This window comes from Nomascus leucogenys, chromosome X (genome assembly GCF_006542625.1).
Source record: "Nomascus leucogenys isolate Asia chromosome X, Asia_NLE_v1, whole genome shotgun sequence".
Taxonomy (NCBI): Eukaryota; Metazoa; Chordata; class Mammalia; order Primates; family Hylobatidae; genus Nomascus; species Nomascus leucogenys.
In genome coordinates this window covers 47,610,149-47,631,548 of record NC_044406.1, presented here as the reverse complement: position 1 = coordinate 47,631,548, position 21,400 = coordinate 47,610,149, and the positions used below count along the sequence as shown (strand labels likewise).

General features: G+C 41.5%; 1 protein-coding gene across 2 annotated transcripts in view; it reads right to left on the bottom strand.

The window, feature by feature from the left end:
- MAOB (monoamine oxidase B) overlaps window positions 1-19,311 on the bottom strand; it is a 118,134-nt gene extending 98,823 nt beyond the window's left edge. The window contains exon 1 of one of the 2 annotated variants that reach the window (XM_003271021.1): window positions 19,090-19,311. In XM_003271021.1, the coding sequence (XP_003271069.1) occupies window positions 19,090-19,135 (46 nt within the window). In that variant the 5' untranslated portion in view covers window positions 19,136-19,311. The remainder of the gene's footprint in view (window positions 1-19,089) is intronic. The other variant, XM_030807226.1, reaches the window with a different exon arrangement.
- Window positions 19,312-21,400: the final 2,089 nt, after the last annotated feature.

The window sequence follows — 21,400 nt, the reverse complement described above, 5'->3', positions numbered from 1 at the left end:
TAAACTGTCCATATTTTAAAATCAGGAATTATTACCTTATGAGTCAATCCTAAGGAAAAATACCAAATATGGGAAAAAGTAGTTATTTCTGAATATCTTTAGTGCACTGTCATTTATAATAACAACACACACACATAATACATAACGTCCAATAGTCTGGTATTAGTTAAGTAAGTTTTGGTATGCCTTATTTGATGTTACTTAAATTATGTTCATAAAGACTGTAATAATAAGGAAAATGCTTGTTAGAAAACCCGGTGAAAAGATACAAAATCATGTCTATACTATGACTGCAAATATAAATGTGTGGTACACGTGTGCACACACACACATAGCCAAAATAAATGAATATATTTTTAAGAGGTTGGAAAAAATATATACCCAAAGTTAAGAGTGGTTGGTAGGTCTTTAAAATAAACTTATAAAAATAATTATAATTCACCCAGAATTAGTCAAAAAACCCCTATTTAGTCATGATACCACATGGGCAATTTCATTTACTGGACTATTTCCTGAATTATCTTTACAACTGATCAACTTTCTTTATAAATTTGTGCTTTTGAGATCCCTAAATTAAGCACTTAGTTACATAATTGCAAACTTCGCTATAAATCACGGTCCACCTTCCTTGATATTGCTACTAACCTTCTCTATTTCAGAAAAATAACGGATACAAGTAAATTGATAGAAATGTTGTCCCAAAGGTCAACTACTTGGTATTTTATGAAATTTACTTCAATTACAAGCTAATGATCAGATTGGGAGATGGAGAGAAAGATGCATATTATTTTTTCAAGGCTAGGGAGCTATTTCTTTTAATTGCTGTTTTAACACCACCAATACATCTCTATTAGATTACAGTGTAAATCTTGGAATTTAATAACATTGTTTATATTATGCTTTTTAAACTGATGAATACAACGTAATTATTGTTCATCAGTTAAGGAACTGAACTTGGCAGCACTATCTGTAACTCTAGGCTAAGGAAAATACTTACTACGTGTTAAACATAATGTCGAAATATATGTATATATAAATATATTCATGTAAGTAAACACATTTCATATATACATACATTAAATATATATGTATTTTCTTCAGTTGGAGTTTTCATGTGAAGCATTTTGTTTATTTTATAAACATATAAATATATATACAATACGTACATACATTATCTGTACACGTATATATGATATTACTTACCAAATGCTTAGTGTTTAGGATAATTGTTTAGGATAATCATTTTCTTAGTGATAAATGTTTTAGCTTCATTGGTCTTGTGCCATTTATGAATGTGTCTTAATTTCCATTTAGTTTGCATTTCATTCCTGGAAGCTTACCTTGTTTCACATTATTTTCCAGGAACACCTACAATCCAGGAAACAATCACCTCAAGCAATAGATGGATAAACTTTGATGAATGGATTTATTCCTGCCAATATGATATCTTATTTGGGCTTTGGGATTAACTTCATAGAGGAGGTTTAGGTTTGATTTCAACACTCAGGATGGCCCAGAGTCAGCTTTTAAAGGAATGGTATGGTTTGGCATGGTACATGGATGCTCTACTTAACGTTTGGAACTGGGTCAGAACTAGCCAGAACTGGGTCAGCCTCAGGACAGCATCTTACCTAAAGAAGCTGAACAGGCTAAGAGTTTTTCCCAAAGGATCTCTCCCAGCACCAACCATCTCAGAAAAGCATATGAGAGACACAGGCAACCCAGTAATCCAGGCATCTCTACCCTCTATCCAGGAGGCAGCACAAAATGATGACTTTGTAGGTGTACCTGCACTATGTGACATTCAGTAAATCACTGCAGATCGTACTTTAAAATCTGAAGAGGGTGATCCTCAAAAGGTTAAACAAAGAGTTACCATATGATCTAGCAGTTTCGCTCCCAGGTATATACCAAAGAGATATAAAAATATCTTCACACAAAAACTTGTACAAGAATGTTCATAGCAGCACTATTCATAATAACCAAAAAGTGGAAACAACCCAAATGTCCATCAACTAATTAAGAGATACACAAATTATGGTATATCCATATCATAGAATATTATTTGGCCTTAAAAAGGAATGAAATATTGATACATGCTACAACATGGATGAACCTTGAAGACATGATGCTAAATGAAAGAAGCCAGACACAGAAGGTCACACAGTGTTTGATTCCATTTGTATAAAATGTTCATAATTGGCAAATATCTAGAGGTGGAAAGTAGATTAATGGTTGTAAGGAGCTGAGGGACTGACGGTGGTGATGGGGAATGAGGAATGACTGCTAAGGGATGTGGAGTTTTCTTTTAGGGGGGCAAAAATGTTCAAAAATTACATTGGAGTGATGATCATAAGACCCTGTGATCCTATGAAAACCCACTGAATTGTACATTTGAAATGGGTGAATTGTATGTGAATAATATCTCAACAAAGCTATTATTTAAAAATCTTATAAAGATAAAATTTTAGAACTCAATAAGATTGATTATTATCATTGCTTTTTCAAGTGATTCAGAGGTTTTCATGAAAAATGTTGTAGCAGGTATTGTCCCTCCTCATTCACTTCTACGAACAACCATTGTTCACTTGAACTACAATGACTGACTCTTTGCCCAAAAGCTTTTTTTTTTTTTCTGGCTGCAGGCACTAAGGTAGTTCACACAGGTCTCTCAGACAAGAGGAAGGACCCTTAAAAGTGAATTTTAAAATATATTTGGAAGAATGATCAAAAGTTGCCTAGGTCTGGGGTGGGAGGGAGGAGAACTAGGAAGACTACACGTGACAGAAGCAGGTACAAAGGCCAGAGGTTGCAGATTATTCGAGAACTTCAAAGTGGATCAGTGTAGCTACAGAGCCCTAGGAAGAGTCACGGGAAACAAGGCATCCGAAGTAGGCCAAGTTCAGGTCTGCAGTGTTTCTGGGCCATAACCATCATTTCAGACTTTATCCTGGGGGTATTGGAGGGCCATGGAAAGATCTGAAGCAGAAGAGTAAACCTCATGAGATTTACATTTTAGAAAAATTGCCCTTCCAGGAGAAACATGTGAAAGGAAATACACCAGGCTGTTAACACAGGTCACCTCAGGAGGGCAGGAATGAGGTGAAGGTCGACAAATATTTAGCTTTGTCTTTGAACAACTTTGTTTGCTTCACTTCTGACAATAAATATGTTTTGTGACTAAAAAATATCCAATCTGCTTTTTTCCCATTCACAAGTTGTACTTCCTTTACTGTAAGAATGAACTAGAAGGATGAACCTTGAGGATATTATGCTAAGTGAAATAAGCCGGACACAAAAGGACACATTCTGTATGATTCCACTCATATAAGAACTGAGAGCAGTCAAATGCATACAGAAAGTAGAATGATGGTTGCCAGGGGCTGGGGAAGAAGAGAATGGGGAGTTATTGCTTAATGCATACAGAGTTTCTGTTTGAGAAGATGCAACAGTTCTGGAGATGGATGGTGGTGATAGTTGTACAACCATGTGAATGTACTTAATGCCACTAAACTGTACACCTAAAACAGTTAATACGGTAAATTGTACGTTAGGTATATTTTACCATAATAGAAAAACAGAATGGACTGGAGAAGGGCTAGACCGAATGATGGGACACAAATGAGCAGACTCTGGGAACTACAGTGGTCCACGTGAGGAACACCAGATCCAGAAGGGGCATGGAGACAGTTACCACTGTGGGCAACTGTGGGGAAATCTGGGAGACAGTGTGGAACACACTTTAGCTATCCTAAGAGATGGGGAAGATGGGTTACTTATCCATCAAATCATGTTAGTCATAGACTCATGGCTGCTTTTCGGGGGGCATTAGTCCCACCCCCACTGCTCACCTGCCTGGGTTTGAGCCAAGAGGAGCTCCAGTGTCCAGAGAAATCCGGCAGGCAAAAACTTGCATCAGACAGAGGCCTTAAGTTCATGTGTATGAAAATAAGTGCCAAGGAGATTTGGTGGGATCCCTGGAATGTCTGCTACAAATGTCAAGACTCTTGGCTGGAAACCTGGCCAGAATATGGTTCCACTTCCTGAAACCGGAAACATTAGTGGCCAGAGAAGAAGGAGCAGGCAAGGGAAGGGAGCTGGCAAAGGAGACTGGTGGAGCACTAGTGATTTAGGAGGGAAGCAGGAAATTGTGCTATCATGGGAATGATGAGAAGTGACGTTTTAGAATGCCCAGTTAATGCATAGCACAAGAAACTAGAAATTCTTTTCTTAGATCATGGAAAGTATTTTAGAAAACAGTATTAGTTAAATAACAGTTTATAGGCTCTAAACACCCCATGCTGCACTGTACTACAAAACTCAAATGCCAAAGACGGAAAAAACAATATTCAACTAGACAACAGTATGAGATAAGTGTTTCCACTCCTCATCTCTTTCTTTCCTTTCACTTAATGTATGAATTATACAAACCAATATACAGTACAGACCACCTTATAGGAAGGCTGTATTTGTTGAGGAAAAAATTAACATTCCTTTTCTTATCATGCGTACAAGAATTATATGTAACCAAAGTCCTTTAGAAATACCAGGCAGATATTGCTGTTATTATATTTTGCACATGTATTTTGTTTGTTCTTCACATACGGCTATAATTACAAAATTGAATAAGCTCCCATTTAAAAAATCACTTGCAGATATCATTTTTCACCTGTCATTGAGGTCTTCATTGCATTTTAAAAATATTGAAAAATGATGCTAAAACTTATGTATAGGACGTATCATTTAAAAGCTGGTTTAAGTACTAAGTGCTAATATTTCTTTTTTAAAATCCTTTTTTTTCCTAAGAAAAAGTATTCAAACATCTTTACACATAAACATATATTCAATGGAATTTTAAAATTCACTAATGCCTTTAATTTTAAAGATTAATTTTAAATGTATTCTGAAGCAACCTTTAAACCTTTCAAAGGAATTTATCTATGGGGAAGGAAGCCAGATTTTATAAAATATCTGTTTGGCGAAATATATTTTTAAAAGAACACAATAGGAGAAAAGAAATGCTTTCCTATTTTCATCAGCTTCTTCTAGGTTTCTGATCACAAACTAAAACCCAGAAATAAAGCAAGTGCACACCCCAAATGATTTTTCTTCTACATGCAAAATGCTTTTACCTTTCCTACTTACTGTCATCTCAACCTCTTTGTATTTTTCCCCATTTCTCAGACCTGTCCACTGGAAGCTCAATACTGTGGACTGGCCGACTGATTTATCTACAGAAAACTCATTTCCCCCTTGGACACATTCTCTATGAAATCAGAGAGAAAGGAACAAGGGGAGAGAAGCAGGACACGGGTGGTATATTTTGGATGTTCTGCCTTTTATCAACTAGGACCATGTGATTTCCTTTCAGACACTGGCCGTTCCTGTGTGCAGCCCAATTTCTGATAACATAAAAGGCACGTATGATATTCTACTTATACCCCTTATAAGGCCAGGAATATCATACCACCTATGAATAAAACTAAAAAAGCTAGCAGAGGACGGAAACTTGGAAAGCAAAGCCAAAGTGATCTTAGCATCCATTCTAACTTTGTCCAAAGGTAAAGCTCTTTCACGGCACCGAGAGGCTTCTTTCATTTAAAAAGTACATTTTTGTGCATGCAACAAAAATAAATAAGCACAGAAAATGTAATTTCACATCAATTCTTGTGTGTGTGTGTGTGTGTGTGTGTAAATGTGTTGAACTGGAACCTGATTATTCATTCCTAGCACTTAGCACACACGAGGCATTCAGTTAATGTTTTCTAAATGATAGCTTCATAGCAGACAGACAGGGATAGAATGGCATGTTGCCAGCAAAGATTTCGGGTAGATAGTAAATATATGGGGCTGAATCACAGGGTTGAAAACTAGCCCGCAATTTCCTTTTACAGACCCTTCCATAAACAATGTGCTTTTTCTTTTTCAATCAGAGAACAGAATTCTCAAAGTGCTAATGGTATCATAACACTAATGGTCTAGCTGCATAAAGTGTAGTTTGATGGGGTATGGGAAGGACAAGATCTCTCTCTCTCTCTCTCTATTATAATTTGCTTTGGAATAGAACAAAGTGCTGTTCCCACTGGACTTTAAATAACGCTGAATTTTGTACACCCTCTGACTTTTTTCTATGCTTTTCTAATCATCTTCAAGAAAATGAGCTGGGAGATAAAGCCTGCCTATGTCTCCCAAATGCTTTGCATTGCTGTAATTTGAGCACCTTGCTTTGGTTCCCTTCCCCAGCCTGCTATACATCACTCATATAGCAAATCAGCAGTTGAGGGGTCAGCTTCCCCAGTGACCTGCATGCAATTTTAACAGAGACCTGCTTAGAATCTTTAGGACCCCAAAGTGTATGATTCCTGCCTTTCTCAATAAAACAGAGGGACTTTTCTGTCAATCTCTAAACTTAGATTAAATGGATAGTCGTCTCTTCTGCCCTGTTGTAAAACCAATAGCAGATTAGTAAATATAAAATACGATGAAAGAAAATCATTTTTCTGACTCTTACATCATTTTTGAATCACATAGAAGATTAAATCTCTGGACATGCTGATTCAAAATGTTGCAACTCATTTAAACAATGGTTATTTCCAAGTAGCACATATCAAACGGTTGATCATCAAAACCCTACAGAACACCCCCTCGCAATCATGATTTCCTATCTTTCTAGTTCACCTGCTCAAATTGCTCTAATATAAATGTTCTTTAATGACACAAAGACCTCCAATCTATTAACATCTCCATTTGAATCTATGAACCAGCTTGCTCCCTCACAACTTCCCTTTCTCCCTTATCCATCAAGAACTCCATTGTCCATTTTTTTAATAATCACTTTCAGCATTTTCAACACCCTGTGAGAAATCCTACAGGAAGCTGCATAAAATGGTCACAGGATAAGGGAAAGAATAGAGGCATGTGCCAACAGCACTATTTTTCCAAGAACCCAGAATCTGAGCTGGATCCAAAATGGTGGCTTGGAATAGATGGACAGCGTCCAAGCTTCTGTATCCAGTCTTCACAGATTAGGGCTGTTTCATAATTTCTCTCTTGGCTGTACTGCCACGGATTCCTCCAGTAAAAGAAGGAATCCATATTTCGAGCACTTCCAGATCGGAGGCTCTAAATTTCAGCTCTGAATCAGCACACAGAGTGGTAAGAGAATGGGATTCCCCAGAGAGTGTTTGGGCCAGCATAGTGATCAACCTCTACCTTTCACCCTTACTTTGGGGGCTCTCAGGGCACCAAAGAGTGATTATCCAGAACTGATGAGGCTAAGCACCGTCCCCAGGCCCTACCGGCCTCTTGCATCCTTGGTAGAGGCCATTAAAGAACATGGGCAGTGGCTCACGCCTGTAATCCCAGCACTTTGGGAGGCTGAGGCGGCGGATCACCAGGTCAGGAGATCAAGACCATCCTGGCTAACATGGTGAAACCCTGTCTCTACTAAAAATACAAAAAATTAGCCAGGCATGGTGGCGGGTACCTGTAGTCCCAGCTACTTGGAGAGGCTGAGGCAGGAGAATGGCATGAACCCGGGAGGCGGAGCTTGCAGTGAGCCAAGATCTCGCCATTGCACTCCAACCTGGGCAACAGAGTGAGACTCTTATCTCAAAAAAAACAAAAAAGGAGAGACAAAGAAAAAGAAAAGAAAGGAACATGGGAAAGGTCATGCCCTTTAATTGCTTCTCCCTCCAACTGACTAAAGCTTCATGATTAGAACATCTTGTGACATGCTGAGCAAAAATGCTGTTCAGTCATCCTCTGTCTAGCTTAGGGTCCCCTGGTAAGCAGCCTCTGAGATGCGTTTGCATATAGAAGCTTTATCAGGGTTCAACACATATGAAGAAAGGAAGCAGGATAGGGCAAAGGAAGGAGTTGAACTGAGAGATGCAATCACAACAGAGAAATCATTCAGTCCTACAGTGAGCTCTCAGGCTAATGTGGCCCTTCAGAGTTGTCCTGGATCAAAGAAAGAGGGTACGAAGGCCTGGGTGAGTCAGCTCCCTTCAGTCAAGGGTGACTTTCAGAGAGGGACTTGGCTGTGAACCAACAGCAGCCAACACTCTCAGCGGGTCCTGAAGGTAGTGGGACAGCCTACTGTAACATCCACTGTACAAAGAGTGAAAGTGAAATTTCAACACTCTATGTACATTAGAATATAGATTTAAGTTCCAACTACTTAAAGCTATATTTCAAGGAAGAACATTTGAATTTGCTGGTTATCTCTCCAGTAAATTCCATTGCCAAATCCTCCTTCAAGGCCTCTGAGGCCCTTGAGGTGAAGCTGCTATCCTCCTCTTCTCTGTCTCATCTGATCCAGATAAGCATGTCTTTCTCAGCACCCACCACCCCTCAGAACATTCACCTGTACATGTCTGCCTCCTTCTGCTTGGTGTACCCCTGAAAGATGGGCACATGTATTACCCATCTGTGTATTCCCACACCTAGCCCAATGTTTGGTAAATAGGGCACTCGATAAGGGTTTATTGAATGACTGAATGAATCAACGAATGAACAAATTTCTTTTTCTCCCCTGCAGAAACAATGACATAGGGAAATACATTTGATGAAACGAGGACAACTCTTTTAGTACACGCCTTTATGTGTATTTATCATCAGTGCTTAACAAGGGCTGTTTGATTTCGACTAACTGGCACAGCATAAAAGGGCTATTATGAAATAGTCAACTATATCTTATGGGTCTCCTAAATAAACTAAACTCTATCACAGGATTTGAATGCAAAATACAGAGGAAATTAAAATGTAAAACATGAAACAGCTGTTTGATCAGCTGTTACAATAGGCTGTGGACAAAGGCTATACTCATGTTTTATCTAGATGGGTAAAAATAATTAATCATAGAAAATGGTTTGTTACAGGGCTATTTTCTTTTCTTTTCTTTTCTGCCCGGAAACACAACAGTTATCTAATTAATGATGGCAAACTTCTGGAAGCACAGGCTAGATGGTACCCAATAAATTTAAAAGTACTATAAAAGTATATGTTCCCAGTAGATACTGGTAGGCATAAGGTAGTAATTGCAAAAAACAGCTTTCCTGCATGTTACAGAGAGCAAAATTTACTTGCCACCACTAAAATGTTACAAAACTGAAGATATTTTTAATTTCTAGTGCCTACAACTTCATTAGATTACAACTACAAACTGGCGAAAAATCTTGATTATCTCTGTACTGTCTGGGGAATGGTTGGGTGGGGAGGAAATGTTGGTTTCCTATTGAAATGGCTAAGAAGTCCATTATTACAATTCCATCATAAGGTAAATTGGTAAAATTTTCTTGGGGCGACAATTTTGTTATAATTATTAAATGCCATAAAAGGATTTCTAACATTTATCTCTGGAAATTTCCTAAAGAAACAATCAGAATTATGTACAACAATTTAGGTTCATAACAGCTTTGTTGAAAATAGCAGAAAGTTTGAAAAAAACACAAATGCTCAGCAATAGGAGATTGATTCAACAAGTTGTGATACAATCATATGAACTAATGTTATAAAATCATGAAAAAACATTTAAGACATAGGTAAACATTCATAATATGTTAGTATTTATTTTTAAAGGGGACACAAATAAGTACAGTAAATACAACATAAAGTTTGCATAAAGAAAATATAGGTGGCAATAGTAACAGTGGTAAATATTTTATGGAGTTCAATTATGGATGATTTTCATTTTCTTTTTGCCATTTTCTATAATTTACAGATTTTCACAATAAATATTATTTCTGCATTCATGTTATTAAAAAAGATACTCACACCTCTCTAAAAAATGTCCTCAAACTGTAGATCATCAAGATGGAATGTGATTGCATCTTTCATTTCTATCAGTGGCCTTTCTTCTTACCAAATGTTTGAAGTAATTTTGGTTATTAACTAATTTGGTTATTAATTCTTAACTTTATCCTTCTGAAAAAAGATGCTTTGCTGGGTGACAAAAGCTCTTCCAATGAGCTTGTTTCTTTAATGTAGAAAACTGGAAAATAACCCAAAGAAGTGAGATATAACTAAAGACATAATTATCAATACACAATTTAATACACACACACAACAGGGATCACAGGAATAAAAAGTAGCCCAACTTCAAAATACGAAGTAAGGATTCCAAATTCAATTAAAAGAATCATTAAAAATGTTGGAGAGGTTAAGCAAAAGAGACGATTATTTAGGCTAGAAGGAGAGCAAATAAAACTAAGGATCTAGTAGGACATCTTCATCATTGTGTAATTCTGATAAATTTTGTTGAAGAGGAGAATAGAATTAAAAATGGCCTAGCTAAGAGATGGCTAACATAAGATCAAGAGCTCAAATTTCAGATATGAAGTGGAAATTAGATAGTATATGACATTTAAGATGCCATTACATGGAGACTCTGGTAAGATGACTAACATTTGAAAGGTCAGACCTACCTGAAGATGTTTTCTGATGGTGCCCCTCTCTCACAAAACAAAAGGTTTAAATGACATTTTTGTTTGTTTGTTTTTGTTTGTTTGTTTTTGAGACGGAGTCTCTCTCTGTCACCAGGCTGGAATGCAGTGGTGCCATCTCGGTTCACTGTAACCTCCGCCTCCCGGATTCAAACGATTCTCCTGCCTCAGCCTACCGAGTAGCTGGGACTACAGGCGCCCACCACCACGCCCAGCTAATTTTTGTATTTTTAGTAGAGACGGGGTTTCTTCACGTTGGCCAGGATGGTCTCGATCTCCTGACCTTGCGATCCGCCAGCCTAGGCCTCCCAAAGTGCTGGGATTACAGGTGTAAGCCACCTCATCCAGCCGACAGTTTTTATATAACAAATAAGATGAACTATTCACTTTGTGTTTGAGATTGCCAGAGATACACGTTTTATCATTTAGTAAACTGGGTCACAGCCCTTGGGAAGAAAATCTCTGTTTTTAGTTTTATAAAGAAGAAAAAAATGTAAAAACAGTCAAGTCCTTCAATCCCAATGATAAAACTTTGGAGGGAAGTTTGCAAAAATAAAATATAGGTGACAATAGTAACAGTGGTAAATGTTTTATGGAGTGCCTACAACTTCATTAAATTACAACTAATTATTGTTTGTGATACTTCTTTTCTGGATAGGCTGCCTGCAAGACAGTGAAGAAAGCAAAGTGCATCTTTGGAGACCTCCTTCTACTCATCCTCCCCTTCTTTCTATCCCCATTTCTCTTGAAACCTCCCTTGGGCATTCAGAATAACCCAGTACATTATAATCAGCTGATCACCTCTCAATCTTTTCCTGAATTTCTATCCATGTTTTGGCTTCCCTGGTTATCAGGCACACGACCATCCACCCTATCTTTATAGTATAAACTGTCAATGGCTCCCTATTTCTTACCGCAGGAAAACCTAACTTTTCACTTTGTTTTTCAATCGCTCATTTTTGGATCCTGCCCCCCTCCTACTAACTTTCCTTCCCATGTCTCCCCATCCGTTTATTCTAGACAAGCTGGACTTTCTACTGTCCTGTAAATATAAAGATCAACTGCTAACTGAAGTCTCTGGCCCTATGATTTAAATGATTCTTCCCATCTTTAAAGCCTCTCTCTTCTCTACCCTCCCAAACCTGGACTGTTCTTCAGAACCTGTTAAATTCTACTCCCTTAATGAGACCTTCTCCAACTCCTGGGGTCTTTAATGATTCTTCTAACTTAGTCCTTGGGTCCAACAGTTCAGAATTCAATTACACATTATTTTAATTGTTCCTTATTGCATGTATGTGCTAGTCTTGGGTCTCCATCTGCATTTTAAGTTTCCTGAAGCTGGGAACTTAGTCTTACTCTTTTTCTATACCTTCCTTCAGTAAATAAATGTATGCTGACTTAGGAAACATTGCTAACAGGGACTTGGCTTTCTGTATCTTTATTTACTGAGTTAATGGAGGAGGCCGAAGACGGATCCATTTTGTGAGCATGAAAACAGAAAGTAGAAATAGTGCATTCAAAGTCCTAGTGATTCTAATCTCTCACCCAGCACCATTTGATCAGTATGCCCTTCTGTTTGCATTTTCTCCTAAGACTGAGGGCTCCTCTTCCAGGACAGTAATTTTATTCAAAAGAAGGGGCTGTGAGGTCTGGAGCCAGCCCTTTGCACTCTCTAAATGTGCTTTTTCTTGGATGTAAAACCAGGCAATCTTAACTAGTAGGTAAAACTCTAAAGATGCTTCCATCTTCAGTCACCAATGATTCTATTAAAGCAAAGTATTTTTAGCTTGGTCTTCTAAGTTTGTTCCTTGAATATTCAAAATCAGGAGGGAATTTTATACCATTATGGCCTCCTCTTAGGGGAAATAAAACTTTTATGCAGACTCATTACTAATAAGTTAAGCCCAGCAAATGAGATTCTTGCAAAAGCATAATGGTACACATTTAACCTGAGCAAATTTCCAAAGCATTCTCTTGTGGGGCTGAAAACACTAGTTCTTCACACACATATTACGCCTGAACGTGGCCCCTCAATTTGGCTCACTTTTGCACCCTACAAGGGTATTCGATCTCGCATGACTCCAGGGTGCCCTCAACTAAGTACTGCCCAGTGACTTGTACAAATAACAAAGTTAACATTTATTAAGAATTCTAGGAGTTAGCCCAGGAACACTCCCCCACTTTTGAAGTACCAAGAAAAATTGAAGAAACTTGGCTGAAGAAGTACCAAGACAAATTGAAGAGACAAGCTCTTTGAAAGAGCTTTTGATATCTAGCAGGGCATCTTCTGCAGAAGGATAAATTGAAGAATTAATAACCACACTTATTTATTATTTATTTATTTATTTTTTGAGACAGAGTCTTACTCTGTCGCCCAGGCTGGAGTGCAGTGGCACAATCTCAGCTCACTGTAACCTCCACCTCCCAGGTTCAAGTGATTCTCCTGCCTCAGCCTCCCAAGTAGCTTGAGACTGGAGGCGTGCGCCACCACACCCAGCTAATTTTTGTGTTTTTAGTAGAGACGGTGTTTCACCATGTTGTTCAGGCTGGTCTTAAACTCCTGACCTCAAGCGATCCACCCAGCTTGGCCTCCCAAAGTGCTGGGATTATAGGTGTGAGCCACCACACCTGGCCAATAACCACATTTATTAATAACAAAAATTCCCACAAATATTTTTAAGAAGAAAAGCCACTGATATAAATGAAAGATGCAGTCACATTCCATCATGGTGATTTATAATTTGAGGAATTTTTTTTAGAGAGGGAGAGCATGGTGTTTCTGGAAACATGAGTTGCAGAAATAATACATATTTGTTGTGAAAATCTGTAAATTACAGAAAATGGAAAAAAATGAAAATCATCCATAATTGAACTCCACAAAAAAACTAACCCCTGTTACTATTGCCACCCCTATTGCCCAAGCTCCACATTTAGGGGAACAGATGGGATGTGAATCCAAGTCCCAGGCCTCCAATGCCCTTCTGTTTAACAGCTGTGTTATCTTCCTTCCTCTTCATATAGGAGTGTTTTGCATTTATAGTTTCTGACATATTTATCTCTTAAAATGCATATTAAAATAATTAGAGTTAAAGCCTTTTGTTTAAATTAAGCTGCTGACTTTCTCACATCATCTGTGTTAGTAAATCATATACAAGCCAAGAAAACAGGGCTTGGAAGCAGAATCCCTGTCACAGGCTAATGTTCCCCGAGTGTGCATGCACACGTGTGTGTGTGTGTCAGTGCATTCACATGCACAGCCACAAACCACTTCCTCAACCCAAAGTTTGACAGTGAGGAAGCTGGCACACTGGCACTTCAGACCACTAGTTGCTAGCAGACATTTTGTCAGCCTGACGAACAATAATCATCAATATCTATTGTGTGCCTGCCAAATGCCAAGCCACATTCCAAGCTCTCTACATGTATTTTCTCCTTTAATCCTCTCAGCCACTTTATGAAATAGATACCATTATTATCCCCATTTCCAAATGAGAAAAGTAAGGCGTGGGAAGGTTAACTAACTATTTTGCCCAAGGTGGCACAGCTAGTTAGTGGTGGAACCAGGGTAGACGCCATGCTCTTAAACCCTATGCTCCACCACTGCCCTTGTATGTATGGCAGGGAGCCTAGACCTCAATACCCAGTCAGAGGAGAAGGAAACTGTGGCCATTGTCAATGGCCAAGCCAAGCCTTAAGCCTGCCCTGGTGACTTCTGAGGACACATGGGGGCCTAGAAATTGTGACTCTAGTGGCAACTGGCTCTACTCACAAAGCCCACCAACTGGCCCCATCACTGTGTCCCAGGGGTGTTAGAATCAAGCAGAAAGAACAAGGCTTTGTCATTCTTAACCTTCACAGAGCTTTTGTCATTCTAGTCAAGCTCCTACCACCTTGCACAGCATGTAGACAATGCTTGATATGCTACCTTATCATTTATTATTAAATAATATTATTAAATAAATAATATCATTTGTTATTAATGCATTTATCTTCTATTGTAGTTAAGACAGGAATCAAGTGGCTGAAATGAAGACCGGATCAGAATTGGAATAATAGCCAGGTTGAGGTGAGGCTGAAGTACAGATCTAAGACTTCTGGAATTTCTCCTGATGCGGAGCCCAGTGGGTCTCAGAGCCCAAAGTAAGCTTGAGTTCCTCAGGCCCCTTGCAGGGGGATAAAGGAATGGGCTGAGCCAGGATGAGGCTGAAGCCAGGCAAGTCTCTCCTGATGCCCACATGTATACGTGGCGTCCTGTTGCCACCTTATCTATGCTGCACATCCAGAAAAATTATTGGTTGGTGAAAAGAAGTGATTACATAGAAATGCCTGTTTTTGCTCCCTTAGATTGAAAAACTCTACAAGACAAACAAGGATATATTTCCAAAAAGGTAGAGTAAGGCACCTATAAGCCAAAGCCAAAGTGATCACTGTTTATGGTCCTACACATGCATTCTTTCCAATCTTTGAAACAAGCCGGCCAGGAAGGCATTATGAGTCTCATTTTAAAGATGAGGCAGCTGAAATACAGGGAGGTTATGTACCTTTTAAGGTTCCACATAGGTAAGCATAGGAAATGAGATTCATAACTAGTGTGTTTGACACTAAGCCTATTCTCCCCCTCCCGGTCTTTTTTTATAGGCAGTCTTTGTCTGTGGCCCACGTTGGAGTATAATGGCATGATCATAGCTCACTGCAGCCTCGAACTCCTGGACTCAAGCCATCCTCCCACTTCAGCCTCCAGAGTAGCTGGGACTACAGGTGCACTCCTCTATACCCAGCCTTGTGTGTGTGTGTGTGTGTGTGTGTGTGTGTGTGTGTGTGTGTGTAGAGACCGTGTCTCATTATGTTGCCAGGGCTGGTCTCGAACTCCTGGGCTCAAGCAATCCTCCCGTCTCAACCTTACAAGTTAAATCCTATGTTCTTTTAATATTGCTGTATTACCTCTGTGTATTCTTTCCTTGACTAGGATATACAAATTTTCAGGCATATCTACATAATTATTATTTTTTAGGACATTCAAGTGGGTTACAGGAGCCCAGGGAAGTTCTCCATTTTTCTTCACCAAAGGTGAGAAAGAGGCTTTGCCATTAACACATGGGCCACATCTGCCCACCACACACCTCAACTCACGACCCCTTGTGAGCCATCTCTGAGATTCCCCACCAAAGCCAGTACCACTAGCCTGCAGCCAGGCTTGCTCTCCCTGCCACACAGATCACCTGCCAGGTGTTGGTTACAATTTGGAAGTCTGGTTCCAACACTTCCAGGGATCTCAAACAAGTGCGTGCCACCCTCAAATGACCAAATCTCCTCTCCTAAGCCTGGCCAAAACTTTCTTGTTTCTGCTTCAAGTTGCCTTTTTTAGTTTTTATTTTGGGGATTGAACAAGAGCTATTCCAGAATTGCAAAAGATAGTTTCCATGGTTCCACCCACCCAAACACTAAAACTGAGAGACGCGGGACAGATGCAACGTATTGCTGTCCAGTTCCATGTGGGAGATGTCATTGCTCTGCCAAGTCTCTGGAGATGATCTGCCCCTTGGGTAAAAGAGATTTCAGTGAATACTCATTTATACACCATACACATTTCTAAAAAGTTAGTCTACAACTACCTTGGAACTTTTAAAACATCAAAAAAGAAAGTTATGTATTAGCCAGCTATCCTCCCAGTACGCCTCTGTTTATCCCAAAGGGAGTGATTAAAATTTGCTGACAGCTTTAAAAATTATCAGGGAATTGCCAGAATGTCCCATGTTTAATAATTAACAAAGTTTAGAATGCAGAGTCAAATCCAGAGACTTTTAAACATAAATCGTTGCATAGGTCACCTACTAATTCGAAAATTCTACACACTATACTCTTGATTTTGGCCATTTCATCTACTAAAACCTCTATCGTACACATTTGTAACCCCAATTTCGTTCCAACTGCTAGATTTCTCTCCCTGGGTGTCCTCCCAGAACCTCCAACTCTAGATGTCCTATCTTTTCCCGAAACGTTCTCTCCTTCTTCTTCATATCCCTCTTTTTGCTAATATCACCACCAGATGTGACACACGCCATTTGATGCATGGCACTCTGAATAAAAAATCATCAGCGCTATTCATTGATCACAGAAAGAGCTAAAAGTTTCTGATATACAAGGCTCCCCATAATTCATCCCAACTGACTTTTCTAGCTTTCTCTCCCACCAGACCCCTCTGGCAACTCTCCACAATGAAGTTCTTAAGTTATCTTACACGTTACCATGTTCTTTCACATATTTGTGGTTTTATACAAGCTGCTCTTTAGTTTAAAAATGCTTTCTTCATCTAGTCCCCTGGTGAATTCGTATTCATCGCTTAAGACATAGTTCAGATGTCATCAACTCTGTGAGTTCTTCTCAGATTTTCTCAGACAGAGTTTGATGTTCTCTCCAATCACCTTCCCTAGAACTTTTTATATGCACTATTAAAGCACCTATCATAGGCCACAGAGTAGTAATTATTCTTGACTGTCTTCCGCATCAGTTTGTGAGGGCCCCAGGAAAAATGGCCCTGTATAAATCATCTTTTATTCCTTTGGGGACAAAATGTGGAACAGGAAGTAAATGTTCATTGAATGAATGAATAATGAATCAATGAATGGACCCCTCCCATGGCACGCACCACCTTCTATCTTGTATTGTCTGAGTATCCCATCTCCCTTCTTGAATTGACAAGTCTTCCGGGGCAAGAACAACATGATCCATTTTTGAATACCCTACACAGCCTCCCTCAATTCCTATTGTCTGAATAAATGGGTAAAACTCTTGAGGGGCTTGTGCCATATTTCAGACTCTGCAAAGCTATTTTACTCACATTGTTTCACTTGCCCTGTAATCCAGCAGTGACTAACTGGTGTTATCCCCATGTAGCAGATGAAGCAATTGAGTAAGACTGGGCCTTGGAAGGCTGCTTTCTTGGTTCTTAGAACAATGGCTATTCCGTGGAATGTTCTTGAGAAAAGTCAGATCTACTCATCAGTACCTTGTTTTGATCAGAGTTTGGGAGGATGAATGCAGAGGTTTCACCAAACTGCTTGCAAAAATAGTTAAACCCTTATCTACCTTTTCCAGATGAGTCTAACATGAGTAATGGGATTGAACCTGGAGGTTTGGAGTATGAATCAGAAAGGGACAAATCATGAAAGGAAAATAGAAAAATCTGAACCCATTGGGCATACTTTAGTAAGAAAATGACTTTGGGGGCCTGAAAAGAGAAACTTCAGCTTCCGTAAGACGGGGTGCTATGCAAGGCAGCATCAAGAGGCACTTAGTAATATTTTCTAAAACACCTAAGCAAGTATGCTTTTAAGTCCAAGTTCCTCTAGGAGAGAAGATGTCAAAAATACTGAAAGAAAACTGAATTTATACACAGCTTTGGCCAACCTCAGCATGTTGTGATTATGCATCTATGTACCTGCAACACCAGGCACAGGGCCTGGCATGGGCGAGCTCACCAGAGCCTGCTAGACAGATATGGTAGCCTGAGATCCCACCCAAAGGGGAGGAAGGCTGGAGCAGATGCAGGAGGACGGGACCATGGTCAGCACCAAGCATCCAATGCCTTGGTTTTTTTCTCCAGCCACAGGAGAGTCAGAACAACTCTGCCCTGCCCTCCTGGCAGGGAGCAAGGCCAACCCCTACTTCCCAAAGGCCACTTGAGAACTCCTTAAGGCAAGTCTTAGACAACCTCCAGATCCACGGGTCTGGAGGTGTCCTAATTACCGCTCAAGTACTAGGCAGCGTTAGGAGGTGGGCCAAAGCACGCCCAGGGGGCCATCAAACAGGCTGTGCTGAGAGCATCGTTGATTCCCATTGACCCTATCCCATAGGATCTGCCTGATCCTCCACAGAGGGTAAGTTCCCCCACTACCCCCATCCCTTCTTCTGGCTTCTATTTTTCGGTGCCTTTTGTATGTACACAGCCCCCTGTGGCTGAGGGGGCAGTGTCTGTCCCCATCCTTGCCAAATATGGGCTAGGCCAGAGAGCAAAGCTGCAGCTTGGCCACCCTGCGCTAGGAGTGGGGTGGGGTGGAGTGGGGGTGGGAGAGGGATAGGAGGAAAACAGGCATTTGCCAAAAAGACACTGCAGCCTCAGGTTAGATCCATGACAATCACAGAACCTCAAAGAATCAGGAGGGCCTGGAAAGTCTTTGGCAATCGATTGGCCAGGCTCCAACCTCTTCTGGTCAAGGTCGTTTTCCTGATGCCAGGACAACAATACTATGTGGTGCATGCTTGCTCCAAGCGAGGGTGTGGAGTGTCCAGGTCAAGTTGGAGCAAATGACTGACCTTTGTGCCACCTCCCCACCCCTTTTCCCTGGCTTCGAAAATTCCAGCAAGCGAAGGCCTAGCAGCCTTCTGGGGGAGAAGTTCAAAGTCTGGCCCCAGAGCTGCAACAGGCTTCCAGCCTCTGGCCTCTGCGTCTGGGAACGCAACCAAAATTGCCCCCAAAGGAGGGTTCAGTGCACGGCGCTCCGGACCCACTAGAGCCCTGCCCGTGCATGGACAGTCTGGGGACTCCAGAGTCAGCCCCTGCCCCACGGCCGCCCCCCGCGTCTCCCCCAGGCAGCCACCTGTCCGAGCGCGTAAAGAGGAAGGAGCGCGCACAGCCGCGACTAACCTGAGATGCCGCCCCCCACCACGACCACGTCGCATTTGTTGCTCATGGCGCTCGCCCCGTTCCAGGCCTCCCTGGTGCCTGCTGCTCCGGTTTCTGGGCCTCGATCCCAGTCCTGCCTGCCAGCCAGCCCGCCCGCCTGCCCGCCGGCCTGCTGCGCGCTGCCCCCGAGCACCAGCGCCTCGGCGAGCCGCTATATTACCCGCCCCGGGAGCCCGGACGCGCAGCCCCGCCCGCCCGCCTACGCGCAGGCCGGGTGCAGCTCGGGGCCACCGCCCCCTCCTGCAGCTCTGCAGCCCAGGCCCGGGAAGGGCGGGTGCCTGGGCGGAGAGGTCACCTAGGACCTCAAAGAGTCCCGCCCCAGAATCCCCACTCCTCAGCCTTCTGCACGGTATTTTCCCATCAGCCTCCCTAATGCACTATCAAGCTTGGAGGCTGGGAGGATGGCAAATTGGGGTGTCTTCCTTCAGGGCCCCAACTACTCCTTGGGTGTAGGGCGAATAATAAGAAACTTCCGTTGAGTGATTTCAAGGTACCAGGCACTGTGCTCAGCACTTTATGCATGATTCCTGTTCAAGCTTACAACAATCCATTTTGCAGATGAGGAAAACAAAACATGGTGACAACATAAGATAAAAAGTCAGAAAGAAAAAAAGAAAAGAAAAGCTAGGAAGATTCCAAGACCACTTCGATTCACCACACAGTACTACCATTTCTTGGCATTCCCAGCCCACCTCACCCTCCTTCCAAATACCCACTTCTTTCCCCACTCCCCCTGTGTGATTAAGTCAGGAAGGCTCCTCCCTAGCATCGCAAATGCTGCACCTTAAATACACTCTTAAGCAATGCAGTGTGTCCTTGGTGGAAGCTGTTGAGGCTAGACCCCAGGAGACTAGTGGCAGCAGGGAAGAGGTCGTGGATGGGCATTGTGGGATTCAGAACCCCCAGAAGCAGCAAGCCAAGTTACCTGTGTGACCCTGGAACGTGGGTCTGAGGAGCCTGGTTTAGCCAAACATAGGGATGATTCAACAAGATTATAGGGGTTTAAGCTAAGGTGACTCCAGGGAAAACAGAAGTTTATGTCTTCTGGACAGTAGGAAAGCCACCTCTGAGAACTAAAAGTGGGAAGAAGCAGCATAGGGTGGCTTTTCAAGAAATAAGCAGGTGAAGTGCTTCTGTTCAGGCCTGAGAGGGGCTGGCTTCAGATCTGGGGAATTCGATGAGAACCTGAAGCAAACCTCTGCCTCATCCCACACCATTCCCTGTGTCTACCTGCTACCAAGGTATCCTGAGCTTCTGCTGTCCTCAGACCAGAAGACAATCTGGGCACTTCTGTGACCGAGTCACAGCTGACAGGAAAAGTCTTTGTCCACCTCTGACTTCTATCTGTCCTGCTTTGGTATAAAACAGTCAGACCCTGTGCCTGAACCCCGATCCCTACCTCATGTCCCCACTGCAGAGAATGAAGCTACCTCACCCTGCAGACATTTTGTGCTGACCTCCTCCTTGCCATCCCCTATCTGGTCCACCTCTGTCCACAGGTCCCCGAAGCTGTGAGCTTCTTGGCTGTGGATACTCTTGTCTCCCCACCTAGCCTGCAAGTGAATTACGTGCCAGGTGAGGTAGGATGAATGGAGAGGATCTGCTATGGTTTGAATGTGTCCCCCAAAGTTCACGTGTTGGAAACTCAATCCTCAATGCAACAGTGTTGGGACATGTTTAGGTTCCAAGGGTTCCATCCTCATGAGTGGATTAATGCCACTATAAAAAGGGCCTGGGAGAGCGAATTTGACCTCTTGCTCCTTCTAACCCTCATTGCCCTTCTGCCATGGGATGACACATTGGGAAGGCCTTTGCCAGATGCCAACCTCTCAATCTTGGAATTTGCAGACTCTAGAACCATGATACAGTAAGTTTCTCTTCAATGTAAATTACCCCCCTTAGGTATTCTGTACTAGCAGCACAAAATGGACTAACACAAGATCCTTGTGGGCTTTTCTTGGAATCTCTTTTGCTTAGTTCCAACAGTGCAAGTCAGCCAGGAGCCTGGGGATCTAAGACTTTGAATAAAAGGCACACTGATAATCCCTTCTCTATGTTAAACTGGCAATGAGACCAGGAGAGGAACCACACAGTTCCATGGTATCTGGAGAAAATTCATTAGCAAACAGCATTTTCCCCAAACAAAGGTAATCAGTTACCTTGTGCTCCATGAGGTATATTTTTAAAAGGGATGGGGGGCGGGGATTGAATTAGAACCCAGGACTTGGTCATAGGAAAAACAGCAACCACCTGTTGTCCCCACATACCGACA